Source organism: Leopardus geoffroyi, chromosome A2 (assembly GCF_018350155.1).
Source record: "Leopardus geoffroyi isolate Oge1 chromosome A2, O.geoffroyi_Oge1_pat1.0, whole genome shotgun sequence".
NCBI classification, from domain to species: Eukaryota; Metazoa; Chordata; class Mammalia; order Carnivora; family Felidae; genus Leopardus; species Leopardus geoffroyi.
The window spans coordinates 8,540,620-8,555,559 of NC_059331.1; the positions used below are offsets into that span (position 1 = coordinate 8,540,620).

The following is a 14,940-nucleotide window of genomic DNA, read 5'->3' on the forward strand; positions in this document are numbered from 1 at the left end:
TGGGTTTGAGCCCCGCATCCAGCTTTGCACTGACAGCACGGACCCCGCTTCAGATTCTGTCTCCCTCTCTCTCTGCCCCTCCCTCACTCGTGCTCTCTCTCAAAAACAAATATAAACGTTTTTGAAAAGTGTAAAAAAAAAAAAAAAGATTCTCTCTCTCTCCCTCTTTCTCTGCCCCTTCCCCACTCGCTTGGGTGTGGGTATGCACTCCCTCTCTCAAAAATAAATATAATGAATTAATCGATCTTGAGGTCATGAGCTCACGGTTCGGGAGATCGAGCCCCACGTCGGGCTCTGCGCTGACAGCCGAGCCCCCTTATGATTCTTTCCCTCTCTCTCTCTCTCTCTCTCTCTCAAATTAAGTACACTTTAATTAATCAATTAAAAAAAGAATACTAAAAAAAACTAGCTACACCTATGTCAACAGGCTCTGGTGACAATACAAGTGGCATTCCCGACGGGACCAGCATACAATAAATATATTGTAAGTGCCGGCCATTACCACCGTTCCATACCGTATTTTACTTTAAACAGTACAAGTGAAAAAACAAACAAGTTATATTGCACGCAATAGCGTCTGTCCACGTTATTTACATGTATAAGAATTTATGGTTTTACGTTATCTCCCCAAACTCTTTTCTTTTCTTTAAGAATCTGTTCACTAGGAAACTGGGGGACTGTTTAATATTCGGGTTAACACGGCACTGCGGAGTGAATGACTGAATGAATGGACAGATGAAAAGAGGTCCAGGTCTGAGCAAGTGGACCCCGGTGTCCACTAGGCTGCAATGGAGACCCTGTCGGAGGATGACTGGAAGCCTTGAGCCACTTGCTTGTGGTTCCCTGGGGCCCCAGGATCATTCTCTGCTCTTCTTACCCTGGGCTCTACAGGGTCCGTTCCCCAGGACTTCTCTCATTCATTTGAGTGGAAGCCCGGACCCAAGGACAGAGACTGCGTGGCAAAGAAATGGGTTCGGAGATGCCAAAGGTCCAACACAGACAGACAATTCAGGAACATGAAGATAGCAGAACACAAAAATCGCCTGACCGCTATGCTCCTGACACATGGCTACACCCTTCAGAGTGCTTCGTGACTTCCACCCCGCTCAGGATACAAGTTAAAGTCCTCGCCACAATCCACGAGCTGCAAGATCTGCTCCCGCTGTCCCCTTCCTTACTCAGCTCCAGACTGGCTGCCCTCCTCAGATGATCTATAAATACACTATGCCTGCTCCTGCCTCCGGGCCTTTGCACTTGCTTTCTTGTGTTTGGATTGCATTTCCCCCACGTTTGGGCACGGCCACCTCCCTCACCTTCAGATCTCTGCCTCCCTCACCTTCAGATCTTTGCTCCAATGTTCCCTTATCACCCCAGCCTTCCTGACCCGCCTCCCAGGTCTAAAATGGCTCCCATCCTCTTCCTCTCCTTTCCCTCCTTTCCCTGCCTCGTCGGTCCCCACAGCGCTTATCATTAACATACAATCTATTTTATTGTGCTACCCCTCCATCTATCCCACTGTATCTGCCCCCCAGGATGGGATCTTTTCTTGTGTCTCCATCACGCCAGCTCTGGACCCACAGGGTGCCCTTTCACTTGGGCGGGGCCAAGACAGGTCCCCTGTGGAGAGGACCCCGGGGCAGTCTCTGATCTCCGACTGGCTATGGAGGCAAAGACGGGGAGCAGCTCTTCAGCCCCAGTCTGACCTCCCCCCTCGCAGGCTGAGTCTCTTACAATCAATCTCCAGTGGCCACGGAAATGGATCCCCCAGCGCCTGGCGCCCGTCCCCTCCCCCGTCTGCCCACCAGCTGGTTCGGTCCCCAGCCCCCACTCCCTCCATTCAATCACCCATCCATTCCCAGCGCGTCCAGCCGGTGCTGGGAGAGCCTGAAGCAGGGCTGGGGGCGGGGGGACATCCACAGCTGTCCCCCGCTCCCCAGACAGCTGGGCACGGGACGCTGACAGTGGGAGAAGAGCACGGGAAACTTCCCGAGGGGCCTCCAAGGCCTCCAAGAGCACCATCCCCGTTCCCAAACCCCGGCGCCTGGAGCATCCCCACCCCACGCCAGTCGCACGAGGGTGGGTCGCAAAGGTCCCTCCCGCTCCCACGCCCTGGGGCTCTCGGGAAGGTCTAGACGAGGAGGGGCGCGGAGGGCTCCCGTGACACGCTTTCCCTGCGCCGCCTCCTCCAGGAAGGCCCCCCGGACACGCCCCCACGCGTCCCCCCCCCCCCCCCCCCCCCCGGCTCCCAGGGCGGCCCTCGGCTCAGCCGCCATCGCAGCCGCAGCCCCGCCGCGGCCCCGGAGGGACCCCCGCCGCCCCCCTCCCGCCGCCCGCCGCCCCCCGCCCCACCCCGTCCCCGGCCGGAGGGAGCGGGTCGGACTGGGCCAAGGCCGAAGGGGCTTGAATGGGGGGGCGCCGGGCCGGGGAGGGCGGGGCTCGGACACGTGCGGGCGGCCGCGCTACCTGTTGATCTTGTGCGCGAAGGCGCGGCGCTCGGCGGCCGCCATGGCGCCGCGCGCGTCCCGCCGCCGCCGCCACCGCCGCGCGCACCGTCCCCGCCGCCGCCGCCGCAGCCGCCACCGCCGCCGCCGCCGCCGCCGCCGCCTCCCGGTTCTGGGCTGCCCGGGCTGGGCGGGGCCGGGGCCGGAGGCGGGGCCCTTCCGGGTGTGCCGGGCGGCTCCGTGCTGCCCCTGCCGGCCGGAGGGGCGCCGGGGCCCCAGGCCGCCTCCGCGCCCTGGGGGCTGAGTTGGGGAAACTGAGGCTCTCAAGGGCGCAGGGAGGGAGAGACGCCGGGACCGAGGCCGGGGGTGTCGGACCCCGGGGGACGCTCTTTCTGCCCTCGGACTAATCACCGCGCTAATCCATAATAAGTATGATCTCGAAAATTTATTGAGCACAGCCCTGCAAGTCACAGGTGCAGGAGGAACTATGGTTTCCCCATTTTACAGATGGGCAAACTGAGGCACGGAGGTGTTCAGACGCTCGCCCAGGCCGGAGTGATCGCAGGGGTCTCCGAGGCCACTATGGGATGTGCCCTAGTCCAGGGTGACGGAAGCAGAGGGGTCCAGGGGGGCTCTGAGGGGCCGGGCGATGTGACTGGCGCCCGAGGGAGCCAACCCAGGAGGCTGGCCCGGCCCGGCTGCTTCTACTGGAAGGAGGATGTGGGGATGTCTTGGTTTACTTGTGGTCTCAAATCTCTCCCCAGAGGTCCCTCTCCCAGCCCCAGTGCAGCAGTCTTAGAGAATTCTCCAGCCCCCCCCCCCCCCCCCCCCCCCCCCCCGCTCATCCTCCGGATGTGCCAACCCCTCGCTCGCCACCACGCCCCCGAGCCTTTGCACTGGCAGGTTCTTCCTCCTGATGGCCTTTCCAGCCCTGATCAGAAAATGTCCCAGGCAGAATTGGGAGCTGAATAATACAAGAGCACGACTCTACCTTAGGGCTTTTACGTGTGCTGCCCCTCTTCCCGTGTATGGGTGTCAGCGCTATCCTCCCTCTTACACACGAGGAAACTGAGGCCCAGGGAAGCAGAGGGACTTGCCCTAACTAGGCAAGTGGACCGCTGTCAGATCCTGAGCCCAGAGGAGGGAGGCTTGGATTGTGGGGGAACCCTCATACCCTGCCACTCAGCCCCAAGCTCAAGGGGGCACAGCTGGGCTGCTCCCAGCCTGGCGTGTGACATGTGTGTCTGTCAGCAGCCCACGCGCTTGCCTGAGTGGTCCGGCCACTTTGACCTGGGAGCTGCCGGGTGTAACCCCGCCCAGCACTCTCTGCCGCCACGCCCCAACCGGTGTCACCCTCACCCCAACCATCAGCCTCCTGGGCTAAAGTCCCTGCCTCGCCTTTGGGCTTCTGGGAGCCAGGCTGGGCAAGAAACATGGAGAGGAGCAAAGATTGGTGGATTTCTCCCCCTTTCCGGCCCCGGCCCCCTCATACCTGGTCTCCTGGCTCCTGCCCTCACCCCTCGAAGTCAGGTCTCCCTTCAGGGTCCAGAAGGAGCCTGGGAACACCAGAGTCAGATCGGGTCCCTCCTCCGCTTAGAATCGTCAAAGGCCTTCCCAAGGCCCAGGAGAGGCCGTGCGTCACCTCCCCCACTACAGCTGCCCACCCCCTCAACGCCCTCTGAACACTAGAGCACAGCTCCAACTTTGCACATGCCGTTCCCCTTCCCGCATAGGGGTGCCATCACCACCCCACTCTTACAGATGAGAACACTGAGGCCCAGAGCAGCAGGGCGACTTGCCCAGTTTCACCCGGTGAGTCAGCGTCAGATCTGTGATTCCAGATTTGTCACCCAGGGAGCCCGCCCCGGGGAAATGTTTGTTTCTAAATAACCGACAGAGTCCCGGCCCCGGGCCAGGCTGTGGGACCCAGGGTAAATCTCTCAACCTCTCTGAACCTCCATTTCCTCATCTGCCCCATGAGGGCTTGCGGCCCGGCACAGCACGAGGCACAGACATCGGGAGCTCAGAGCTCCAGGCCCTTGGGGAAGCTGATGCCACACAGGAGCCGACGGGGACTATGAACCCAACGATTCGAAGCCCTGTCTGGGTCAAGAGGCTGCTTCAAAGACCCTTCCAAGTAAAGGCCATGCCCCAGCTAGCTGCCCCCCTGGAGGCTGCTGCCCCACTGGTGCCTACCAGACCTGATTGGCGGGGCAGTTCCTCTCCAGGGTATGCCAGGCCTGACTCAGCCAGGCGGGGCTAGGGTGACCCAGGCAGCTGCTCAAACAGAGGCCAAGCTTGATGGGGACTTTGGCCTCCTCTGGCTGCAGTGAGCAACAGTCTGTGGGATATGGGGGAAAGCCCCTGTGTACCTGGGAGGAGGGACAGCACAGGTCCAGGTGGGAGATGGCTGGGCTGCAGACAGGTGGTCGAACCCCCGTGCCAGTGAGGGAGCGGAGCTGAAGATCATCTCTCTTCACGCCGATGCCCCCTGCTGTTCCCACCACCTAGAATGCTGTTCCACTCACTCCTTGTCCGCTTGACCCCTTCTTCATCCCTTCAGTCTCAGCTTGGACATCTCTGCCTCCTACAGCTGCTTGTGCATCCCCAATCACACCGTGTCTAAGTGGCCGGCCATTCGTCTCCAAGAGGTCCCCACCCCCGGGCACATCGCTGGCGCCATGTGAATATCTCTTTCTAGCCTCTTTCTCCTCCATTCCCCTGACGTGCTGCTCAGTGTTCGTTCCAGGACGTCACTGTTTGAGTCCGTGTAGCATTATAGTGTTCTCGCCTCTCTTTCTGTGTGGGGTGGGAGGCCGCTGCCTGCACACCTCGGCACAGGCCGTACCCCCTCCTGGAACACTGTTTCCCCTACTCTGCACCTGCGCGAACTCCTAACTGCCATTCATTCTTAGATCTCATGCTTCTTGGAAGCCTTCCTTGGCCACCTCCCTTCCCTGCCCAAGCTGGCTCAGGGGTTCCTCTGGGACCTCCTGCCTCCAGCCCCTGGGGTTCCCCCTCACAGCCCCCCGATCACCCTCGGTTGTAACGGCCTGATTCCATGATGGCCGCCTCTCCCACTCATAAGTCAGCTTCATGAGGACAAGGATTTTTCTCTGCTTTATTCATTGCTGTGTCCCCAACGCCTAGCATGGGGCTGTGCATATAGGAGGTGTCCAATAAGAGAATGAATGAGGCAGAGTGGTGCAAGGGTCCAGTGGCCAGAGGACCCTGATGCCCCTCTGTCCCCTAGTGTCTACCGTTTCCACCATCAGTGTGGTGGGAGAAGCCAGCCTGATGGCGGGGGTCAGGGGGAGGATCAATGTCTCAGCTGCCCAACCTGGGTGAGGGGCGCTGGGGGCAGGGAGAAGAAAGCTGAAGTGGGCACCCACTGCCCCCTGGTGCCCATGACAGGAATAGCAGGATCCGCCGGCTCAGGACATTTGCCCTGCCCTCCTCAGCTCTACTGCCCACAGGCAGGGCACGCTCTTTCCACAAGGAAAGGGAATTGGGGATCGTAAGCAGGTAAGGCCGGGTGCCGGGAGCGGGATGCAAAGGACATCCGTTCAACAGGCATCTCCTCAGCTCCTGCTGTGTGCAGGCTCCAACTAACCCTTGGTGGTGGTCGGGGGGGGGGGGTGTCATCACCCCAGGTCATCGATCTGCAGGTGCAGGAAACCGAGGCCGAGAGGAGCAACCGCCCAACTCAAAGCACACTTCTGAGTTGTAAAACTTGAACTCGGGTCTGTCATGTTGAGGGAAATCTCTCCCCTCCTTTTTTTTTTTTTTTTTAATTTTTTTTAACATTTATTTATTTTTGAGACAGAGAGAGAGCATGAACAGGGGAGGGTCAGAGAAAGAGGGAGACACAGAGTCGGAAACAGGCTCCAGGCTCTGAGCTGTCAGCACAGACCCCGACACAGGGTTCGAACCCACAGACCATGAGATCATGACCTGAGCCGAAGTCGGACGCTTAACCGACTGAGCCACCCAGGCGCCCCTCTCCCCCTCGTTCTTCAGATGCATTTTGGCAACCTGGTGAATCAACCTGATGAATGAATGAATGAATGAATGAATAGGTATCCTGGGGTAGGTGGTGGACTCAGAGTAGGAGTGGCCACAGGAGGGACTTGGAATCCAAAGAGACCTGAATTCCAGGCCCCAGCTTAGCCACAGCCGGGCTGGGTGACCTGGGGCCTCTCTGGCCGTCAGTTTCCTCATCTGTGAAATGGGATGTTACCCCCAGAGCTGACCCTATCGGGCTGTGATGGGGACCCCTGAAGTGTTGTCGGGAGAGCACAGAGCCTGGGAGATCCTGCCCTTGTCAGATTGTTTTTCCTGCAGCTTCCGGAGCTGGGGAAGGAAGCTGGGAGCCGACTCAGGCACTCCAGGCCTGCCTTTGGGAGTTATAGTCACAAAGACAAAGGCTGGGCCCAGAGAGGCCAGAGGGGCAGGGCACCGTCTTCCTGTTTTTCTTTGAACAGATGGCCCAGCCGCCGGATGCTGGTCTGTCTGGATGCTTGTCCATCATCCCTGGAAATCATTCCTGTCCCTCTCAGTGACACTCTGCCAAGTTAGCTCCCTTTCTGTGTGCCCTTCCTGCACCCCAACCTTCAGGGGGTTTCCGCCAGGGTCCCTAGGCACCCAAGGGGTTTGCAAATAGAATTCAGGCGCTTATGAACTGGGAGGGAAAAACTCGCATCACGTGTGCTCCCTGGCTTCTAACGATAACATTCGTGAGAGCTGCCCCCCACCCCCCGCCGCCTTGCTATTCGAGGTGTTAAGAAAGGCCCAGATTCCATCACAACTAAAACAGATTTTGATACCCATATCCCAATGTCATGGGTTTGTAATGGGTTTCCTTCGCCATCCTAGCTGTTTGATTTATGAACTTACACACATCCCCTTGTAAGGGCCCGGGGCACAAAAAGTTACCCCTGCAAATAAGGGAAATTTTTCAGCAGGCCCTTTCCCTGCTCAAAGCCTGCTCTGGCTCCCCATTGCCCCAGAAAGGAGCCATGGTCCTCCCTGTGGCCTACAGACCCCCTCAGCTGCTCCCTACAGCATGGCCCTCCCCTTTCTCACCTCCTTCCTTCCTTCCTTCATTTACTCCGGCAGCATTTACTGAGCGCCTGCTGTATGCCAGGCACAGGGGACTTCTGGAAGGAGGTGATGTCAATGCTGGTGTCGGCCAGGCCGAGTTAGGGAGGGAGGGAATTCCAGGCCGAGGGACCAGCAAGGCAAAGACAGAGAAGTAGAAGGTCACCTGGGTAGAGGGCACGGGGGAGAAGGGGGTGGGTTTTCAAGGCCTCCCAGTGGGAGCCCTGGGCATAGCCCTTCAGGTAGTGGGGAGCCACGGAGGGGCGCAGAGCACTGCAGGGACACCCTGTGGTTTGTTCCAGAAAGATCCAATTCTCATGTCCATCACTGGCACAGGTGTCTTTAGGTCAATGTCAAAGGGAGGACAAATCGGCCACACGTTTCGAAGTTACAAACCTGCGAACGCTTGGATTCGGCTAGTGCGTCATTACTAGCAATCTAGTCTTTACATAGAAAATGATGAGGACAGGAGCGCCTGGTGGCTCAGTCGGTTAAGCGTCCAACTCTTGGTATCAATGCAGGTTATGACCTCGCTGTGGTGAGATCGAGCCCCGCATCTGGCTCGTGTGCTGAGTGCGGAGCCTCCTTGGGATTCTCTCTCTCCCTCTCTCTGCCCGCCCCCCACTCACTCTCAAAATAAATAAACATTAAACAATATATTTAAAATTTTTAAAAATAAAACAAAGCAGTCGTGTGAAGAAAAAGAGATTAGACACTCAGATGCTCGGGTTCAAATCCTACACTTTGTCTCTCAATGTCAGCCTTAAAAGCCTTTTTTTTAATTTTTATTTTTTAATTTTTAATGCGTATTTATTTCTGAGGGAGAGAGACAGAGTGCAAGTGGGGGAGGGGCAGAGAGAGAGGGAGACACAGAATCCTCAGCAGGCTCCAGGCTCCGAGCTGTCAGCACAGAGCCCGACGCGGGGCTCGACCCACAGACTGCGAGATCATGACCTGAGCCAAAGTCAGACGCTTAACCGATTGAGCCACCCAGGTGCCCCAAAGTCTTTTTTTTTATGCTTATTAGAACAACTAAACTAAAAATAACGATACCAAATGCTGAGGAGGATGCAGAGAAAGTGGACGTCTCAGACGCTGCTCGTGGCCATGCAAAATGGTACAGCCATTCTGGAAAAGTTCGTTGGTTCTTAGAACACGAAACACGCAGCCACCCATCTGACCCAACCATCCCACAGCCACAGTTTTAAAAATGAAAAGTTATGTTCACATAAAAACCTGCGTATAATTGGTTTTTAAAAAATTTTTTTAATGTTTATTTATTTTTGGAGGAGAGAGAGACAGAACATGAGTGGGGGAGGGGCAGAGAGAGAGGGAGACACAGAATCCAAAGCAGGCTCCAGGCTCCGAGCGGTCAGCACAGAGCCCAACACGGGGCTCGAACTCCTAAGCTGTGAGATCGTGACCTGAACTGAAGTTGCACGCTTACTGACTGGGCCACCCGGGCGCCCCTATTATTTGTAAAAGCTTTATTCATAATCACCAATAGCTGGAAACAACCCAACTGTCCTTCAATGGGTGATGTGAAACCTACTAGCTTCCATGCGTACAATGGAATATTCTTCAGTAACAGAAAGGAACAAACTATTGATACAGGCCACAAAGCTTTATGCTCAAATGCTTTATGCTGCAGTGAAAGAGGCCAGACTCAAAAGGCTACATATCGTATGATTCCATTTATAGAACATTCTCAGAAAGACAGAACTCTAGTGTGGGAGCCCAGATCGCAGATCGCGGTGTTGGGCTGGGTCTGGGGCTGGGCTGGGGGGAGGGGCTGACACTAAGGGACAGAGGGAGGGGGCTTGGGGGGGGGCGGTTGGGGAGTGTTGGGGCCCACCAGCAGGTGAGCCGATGATGACCACCCAGGAATCAGGGCCATGGTGGGGACACCCAGGCACTGTGGGAGCCCTGAGGCCATGTTCGACCCAGCCGGAGGGTGTCTGGGGGGAGCGGGCCTCTACGCTGGGGCTTAAAGCTATGCTGGAGGCAGGCAGGTGAACAGCCTTCCGGGCAGTGGGAAAAGCATAAGCGGAGGCCCAGAGGAGAGGCATTCAGGAAACTGAGGCACTTATTCGAAGGGCGTACAGAAGGTGTTTTTTGCTTGTGTTTTATTTTGATTCACCCACTTTTGACATGGAAACTAGAAGCCCAGCAGCGGATGGCAGGATGGACCTTGCTACCCCCCCCACCCCTCCCCGCCACCCCCCCTCCCCGCTACCCCCCCACCCCTCCCCGGCAGCTCCAGGCCGGTCCTACCTTGTGCTGTGAACCTAGGCTGGCTCTATTCTCTCACCGGTCCCATTTTACAGATGAGGAAAGCGAGACATAGAGAAGTAGTCCTTTATCACCCGACGTGACCCTGCGGACAGCTTGGGCACGAGATGTGGCCAACATCCAGACACCTTCGTCGGAGAGTTTTCTCAGGAGGCTGCACAGAACAGGAGAGAAATGTCTAAGAATGAACGCCCCCTGGGAATAGCCCTCAGCCGATGGGGGTGGTGGACGGGAACCCCAGCTCCTTCACCTGCAGGAGGGGAAGACTAAAGTACGCGTCCTATGCCGTCTCCTGGGGATCCCTGGCGGGACTGAGCCCCTAGTTGCCTGTGACCCTAGACCTGCCCCCCCTTACTGACTGCCTTCCCTTCTCACTTCCTTTTACAGACTGAATTATGTCGCCCCAAATTCCTACATTGAAGCGTATCCCCCAGCAACTCAGAATGGGACTGTATTTGGAGATAGGGTCCTTCAAGAGGTAACTAAGTGAAGGGGCGCCTGGATGGCTCAGTCGGTTAAGCGTCCGACTTCGGCTCCGGTCATGATCTCGCAGTTCACGAGTTCGAGCCCTGCGTCAGGCTCTGTGCTGACAGCTCAGTCTGGAACCTTCTTCAGAGTCTGTGTCTCCCTCTCTCTCTCTCTCTGCCCCTCCCCCACTCATACTCCGTGTCTCTCTCTCTCTCTCTCTCTCAAAAATAAATAAAAAACTTAAAACGTAATTAAGTTAAAACAAGGTCTCCTTTTTTTTTTTTTTTTTAATTTTTTTTAACGTTTATTTATTTTTGGGACAGAGAGAGACAGAGCATGAACGGGGGAGGGGCAGAGAGAGAGGGAGACACAGAATCGGAAACAGGCTCCAGGCTCTGAGCCATCAGCCCAGAGCCTGACGCGGGGCTCGAACTCCCGGACCGCGAGATCGTGACCTGGCTGAAGTCGGACGCTTAACCGACTGCGCCACCCAGGCGCCCCAAAACAAGGTCTCCTTAAGACAGAACCATCCCAGGGGCCAGAAGATGACATGAGGGTCGAGAGTCTCGGGCAACTGGGATTAACGGGCCGGGGCCAGCCATGCCGAGAGGGGACAGGGTCCCCTGCAGGTGGGTGGGAGCCAGACCTCAGAGCTACAGAAGGCACAGTGTGTGCCTCAAAAACCCATGAGGAGAAGCTTCTGATGTGGGAAGGACCACAGGAACCTCCTTTGCGGTTTCGGGCCACAAAGTAAGGTCGTGGCACGTTGCTTCACCGCCACAAAGGAAATGGTTACTAGTTCAGGGCTGGGCTGAGCTGCAGGCTCTAGGCGCCTTGGGAAACCTCCTCCCTCGTTGATCTTTCAGATATATTCCCGCGACGAACAGCTGACCTCAGCCGCCTTCACTCCCGGCTCAGAAGCAAAAACCATTATCTTTTAAAAATACATATTGAGCGGCGCCTGGGTGGCTCAGTCAGTTAAGCGGCCGACTCTTGGTTTCGGCCCCGGTTGTGATCTCACAGTTTGTGAGTTCGAGCCCCGAGTCGGGCTCTGCGCTGACCGCGCGGGGCCTGCTTGGGATTCTCTGCCTCTGCCTCTCCCGCACTCTCGCTCTCTCTTTCTCTCTCAAAATAAATAAATAAACGTTTAAAAAAAGTAAAAACATAAAAATAGATGTTGAGATATAACTGAAGTATAATTCACATACTATACTACGCCCGTTTAAATACACAATTTGGGGCACCCGGGTGGCTTCGTTGTTAGGCGCCTGACTTTGGCTGAGGTCATGATATCCCGGTTTATGAGTTCAAGTCCCACATCTGGTGAGCTTGAACCCCGCTTCGGGTAAAAACAGGAGCCATCCAGGGGCGCCTGGGTGGCTCAGTCGGTGAAGCGTCCGACTTCAGCTCAGGTCGTGATCTCGCGGTTCGTGAGTTCGAGCCCCGCGTCGGGCTCTGTGCTGACAGCTCAGAGCCTGGAGCCTGCTTCGGATTCTGTCTCCCTCTCTCTCTGCCCCTCCCCTGCTCATGCTCTGTCTCTCAAAAATAAATAAACTGTTTCTATAAGCTTCTAGGTACTTCATATCGGTACAACCATAGCACAGCCTACTTTTGTGACGGAAAGTGGCCAGACTAGGCTTTGTTTTGCCTAGAGAAGCCGGCTGCTACATCTGGCCACATTAAACACCTAGAAGGCGTCAGGTGATGCCTGGACGATCCTGGGGTGTTAGAAGGGCCGAGGATGAAGGCTCAGAGCCTACCCCTGGCAGACTCCAGAAGCCAGGCCCGAGAGGAGGAGACTGCAGTGCAGAGATAAGGCCAGACTTCCAAATGGGACGACCGCAGGGGCAGAGTCCCCTTTGGCTCATGGAGGCGTGAGCACTTCCTGGCCCAAGGAGTGAGGGTTCAAGCTGGGGTCCACAATACTGGACCAGGCTGCCGTGTCAGGTAGCCAGATCGCTGCTGGCCCATGTTCTCAGAAAGAAGCCAGCTCCGGTATTGTAATCATCTGTTTACACACCTGGGTCCCTCTAGTATCTGAGTTCGTGAAGGCAGGGACAGCACCTGGTTTGTTTTGGCACAACGGTTGGCATACACTAGGCGCTCAATGGATGCTCGCATTCCAAAAATAGGATGAATTAGCGAATGGGCAGTTGCCACTGATCACAGAGAAGGCCTGACTTTGGACTCAGAAGACAGCCCTCGGATCTCAGCAGCGTGGCCTGGAACACGAGGCTTCCCCCCACGGTCCCTCTGGATTGTCAAGTAAAATGCAGGGGCTCCAAGAAACGGACACGCCAACTCTTTCAGATCTGTTAAGAGAGAACAACAGAAAACAGTCCGCGTGCAGCCTGCGGAGGAAATTCCGGGGCTGGGTGGGACTGTTTTCCCTGACCCCTGAGATCATGGCTGAGTTTGGGGCCAGGCCGGTTTTTGTCTCTGCAAATTCTCTCTCACTCCCGTGGTCACAGAGGAGGTCGCGGTTTCCAACGTCGTCGACACCAGAGGCAGCAAGGAGATGTCCCCGGAGACGGCGAGAGATCTCGTCCAAGAATGCAGAGGTCCTGCTCCCAGACAACACCTGTCGTTGCAGCCTGGACCCCTGTCCTTCAGCCCCTCCCGGGGTCCCCTTTTACGATCGCAACTTCCCTTCGTTTTCTTAAAAACATCTTTTCCCGGGGCGCCTGGGTGGCGCAGTCGGTTAGGCATCCGACTTCAGCCAGGTCACGATCTCGCGGTCCGTGAGTTCGAGCCCCGCGTCGGGCTCTGGGCTGATGGCTCAGAGCCTGGAGCCTGTTTCCGATTCTGTGTCTCCCTCTCTCTCTGCCCCTCCCCCGTTCATGCTCTGTCTCTCTCTGTCCCAAAAATAAATAAACGTTGAAAAAAAAAATTAAAAAAAAAAAAAAAACATCTTTTCCCCCGCGTGCCTAAGGAAGACATGCTCCTTACAGACCACTGGAGGACATTTCCGGAGAAAAACGACATAAGAACAAAGAAAGTCGTTCAAAAGCTCACCGACGCTGGTGATTTTGTGGCTTTCATTCTGGTCGTTTTTCTCTACAGAACGGGTATCTGCTCGCCTTTGTCAAAAGTTGGGATTGTTCTGAATGCACAGCTTTGGAATCCGCTGTGTCCTCTCTGCAGTGCTGCTGAGATAGATAGTTTTTCCACACCATTGAACCTCCGAGGCTCTGATGGATTCCATATTTTAACACAGGAAAGACTGTTTGTCTGTCCTCAGGGGCAAAAGGCAGGACGGGCGCCCTGAAACCACCAAAACATCTATGTGGCGACTGAGACCCTGGGGGGCGTGTGGGTGGCTCAGTCGGTGGAGCGTCCAACTTCAGTTCAGGTCATGACCTTGCGGTTCTTGGGTTCGAGCCCCGCGTCGGGCTCTGTGCTGACAGCTCGGAGCCTGGAGCCTGTTTCGGATTCTGCGTCTCCCTCTCTCTCTGCCCCACCCCTGCTCACGCTCTCAAAAATAAATCAACGTTAAGAAAAAAATTAAAAATAAAAAAGACTACAACCCTGGGGTCAAATTCTGACTTTCACCACTTTCTATCTGTGACATGGGCCAGATGTTTTAATTTTCATGCCTCAGTTTATCCATCTGTAAATTGGGGATTTATTATTTCATTTCTTTCAAAACAACCCTGCCTCCCCCACCAGTGAATAAATAGCAGAGATTTCCATGTTCTTTCTTTTTTTTTTAATGTTTATTTATGTTTGAGAGAGAGACACAAAGTACGAGCAGGAGACGGTCAGAGAGAGAGAGGGAGACAGCATCGGAAGCAGGCTCCAGGCTCTGAGCTGTCAGCACAGAGGCCAACGTAGGGCTCGAACCCACAAACCGTGAGATCCATGACCTGAGCCGAAGTCGGACACTTAACCGACTGAACCACCCAGGCACCCGTCTATTTCCTCTTTTAAAAAAAGACTTTAAAAATAAATATTAAATAGTGCAAATGTGGAGCAAAAAAAAAAAAAAAAAAGATGCCACTACCAGAGTTTTCTTCTTTTTAATTAATAGAATTTATTTATTTTTTTAATTTTAGGCTTGCAGAAAAATTGGATGCAAAACGCAGAGGGTTACCATATATGTCCTCTCCCCGCCAAGTGGCTTGTCCCATTATCATCTTGCATCAGTGGGATCAACTTGTTACAAGCGATGGATGGATATTGAAGGTGAAATGATGTCTCTCTGGATGGGCCCTGAGCCGATGGGCCTGGTGTCCTTCGAGGAAGAAGATTAAGTGACAGATACTCCCGGAGGGAAGACCATGTGAAGACGCCTGGAGAAGATGCCCATGTGCAAGCCAGGGAGAAAGACCTCAAGAGAAACCCTTTCCCTTTCCGTCCTGCACTCCAGACTTTTTTTTTATTGGATAGTCGTTTCTGATTTGTTACCTCCACCCCCCAATGATGGTTACTAAAACAACGGAAGCCATAAGATGTCCCCTTGTTGGGGCGCCTGGGTGGCTCGGCCGATTAAGTGGCTGACCTCAGCTCAGGTCATGATCTCACGGTTTGTGAGTTCGAGCCCCACACGGGGCTTTCTGCTCTCAGCTCGGAGCCCGCTTTGGATCCTCTGTCTCCCTCTCTCTCGGCCCCTCACTTCCGATCTCTCTCTCTCTCTCTC

General features: G+C 55.4%; 1 protein-coding gene across 3 annotated transcripts in view; it reads right to left on the reverse strand.

The window, feature by feature from the left end:
- DOCK6 (dedicator of cytokinesis 6) overlaps window positions 1-2,564 on the reverse strand; it is a 45,070-nt gene extending 42,506 nt beyond the window's left edge. For all 3 annotated transcript variants that reach the window (XM_045491973.1, XM_045491972.1, XM_045491971.1), the window contains exon 1: window positions 2,464-2,564. In XM_045491973.1, coding sequence (XP_045347929.1) covers window positions 2,464-2,507 — 44 coding nt within the window. In that variant the 5' untranslated portion in view covers window positions 2,508-2,564. The remainder of the gene's footprint in view (window positions 1-2,463) is intronic.
- Window positions 2,565-14,940: the final 12,376 nt, after the last annotated feature.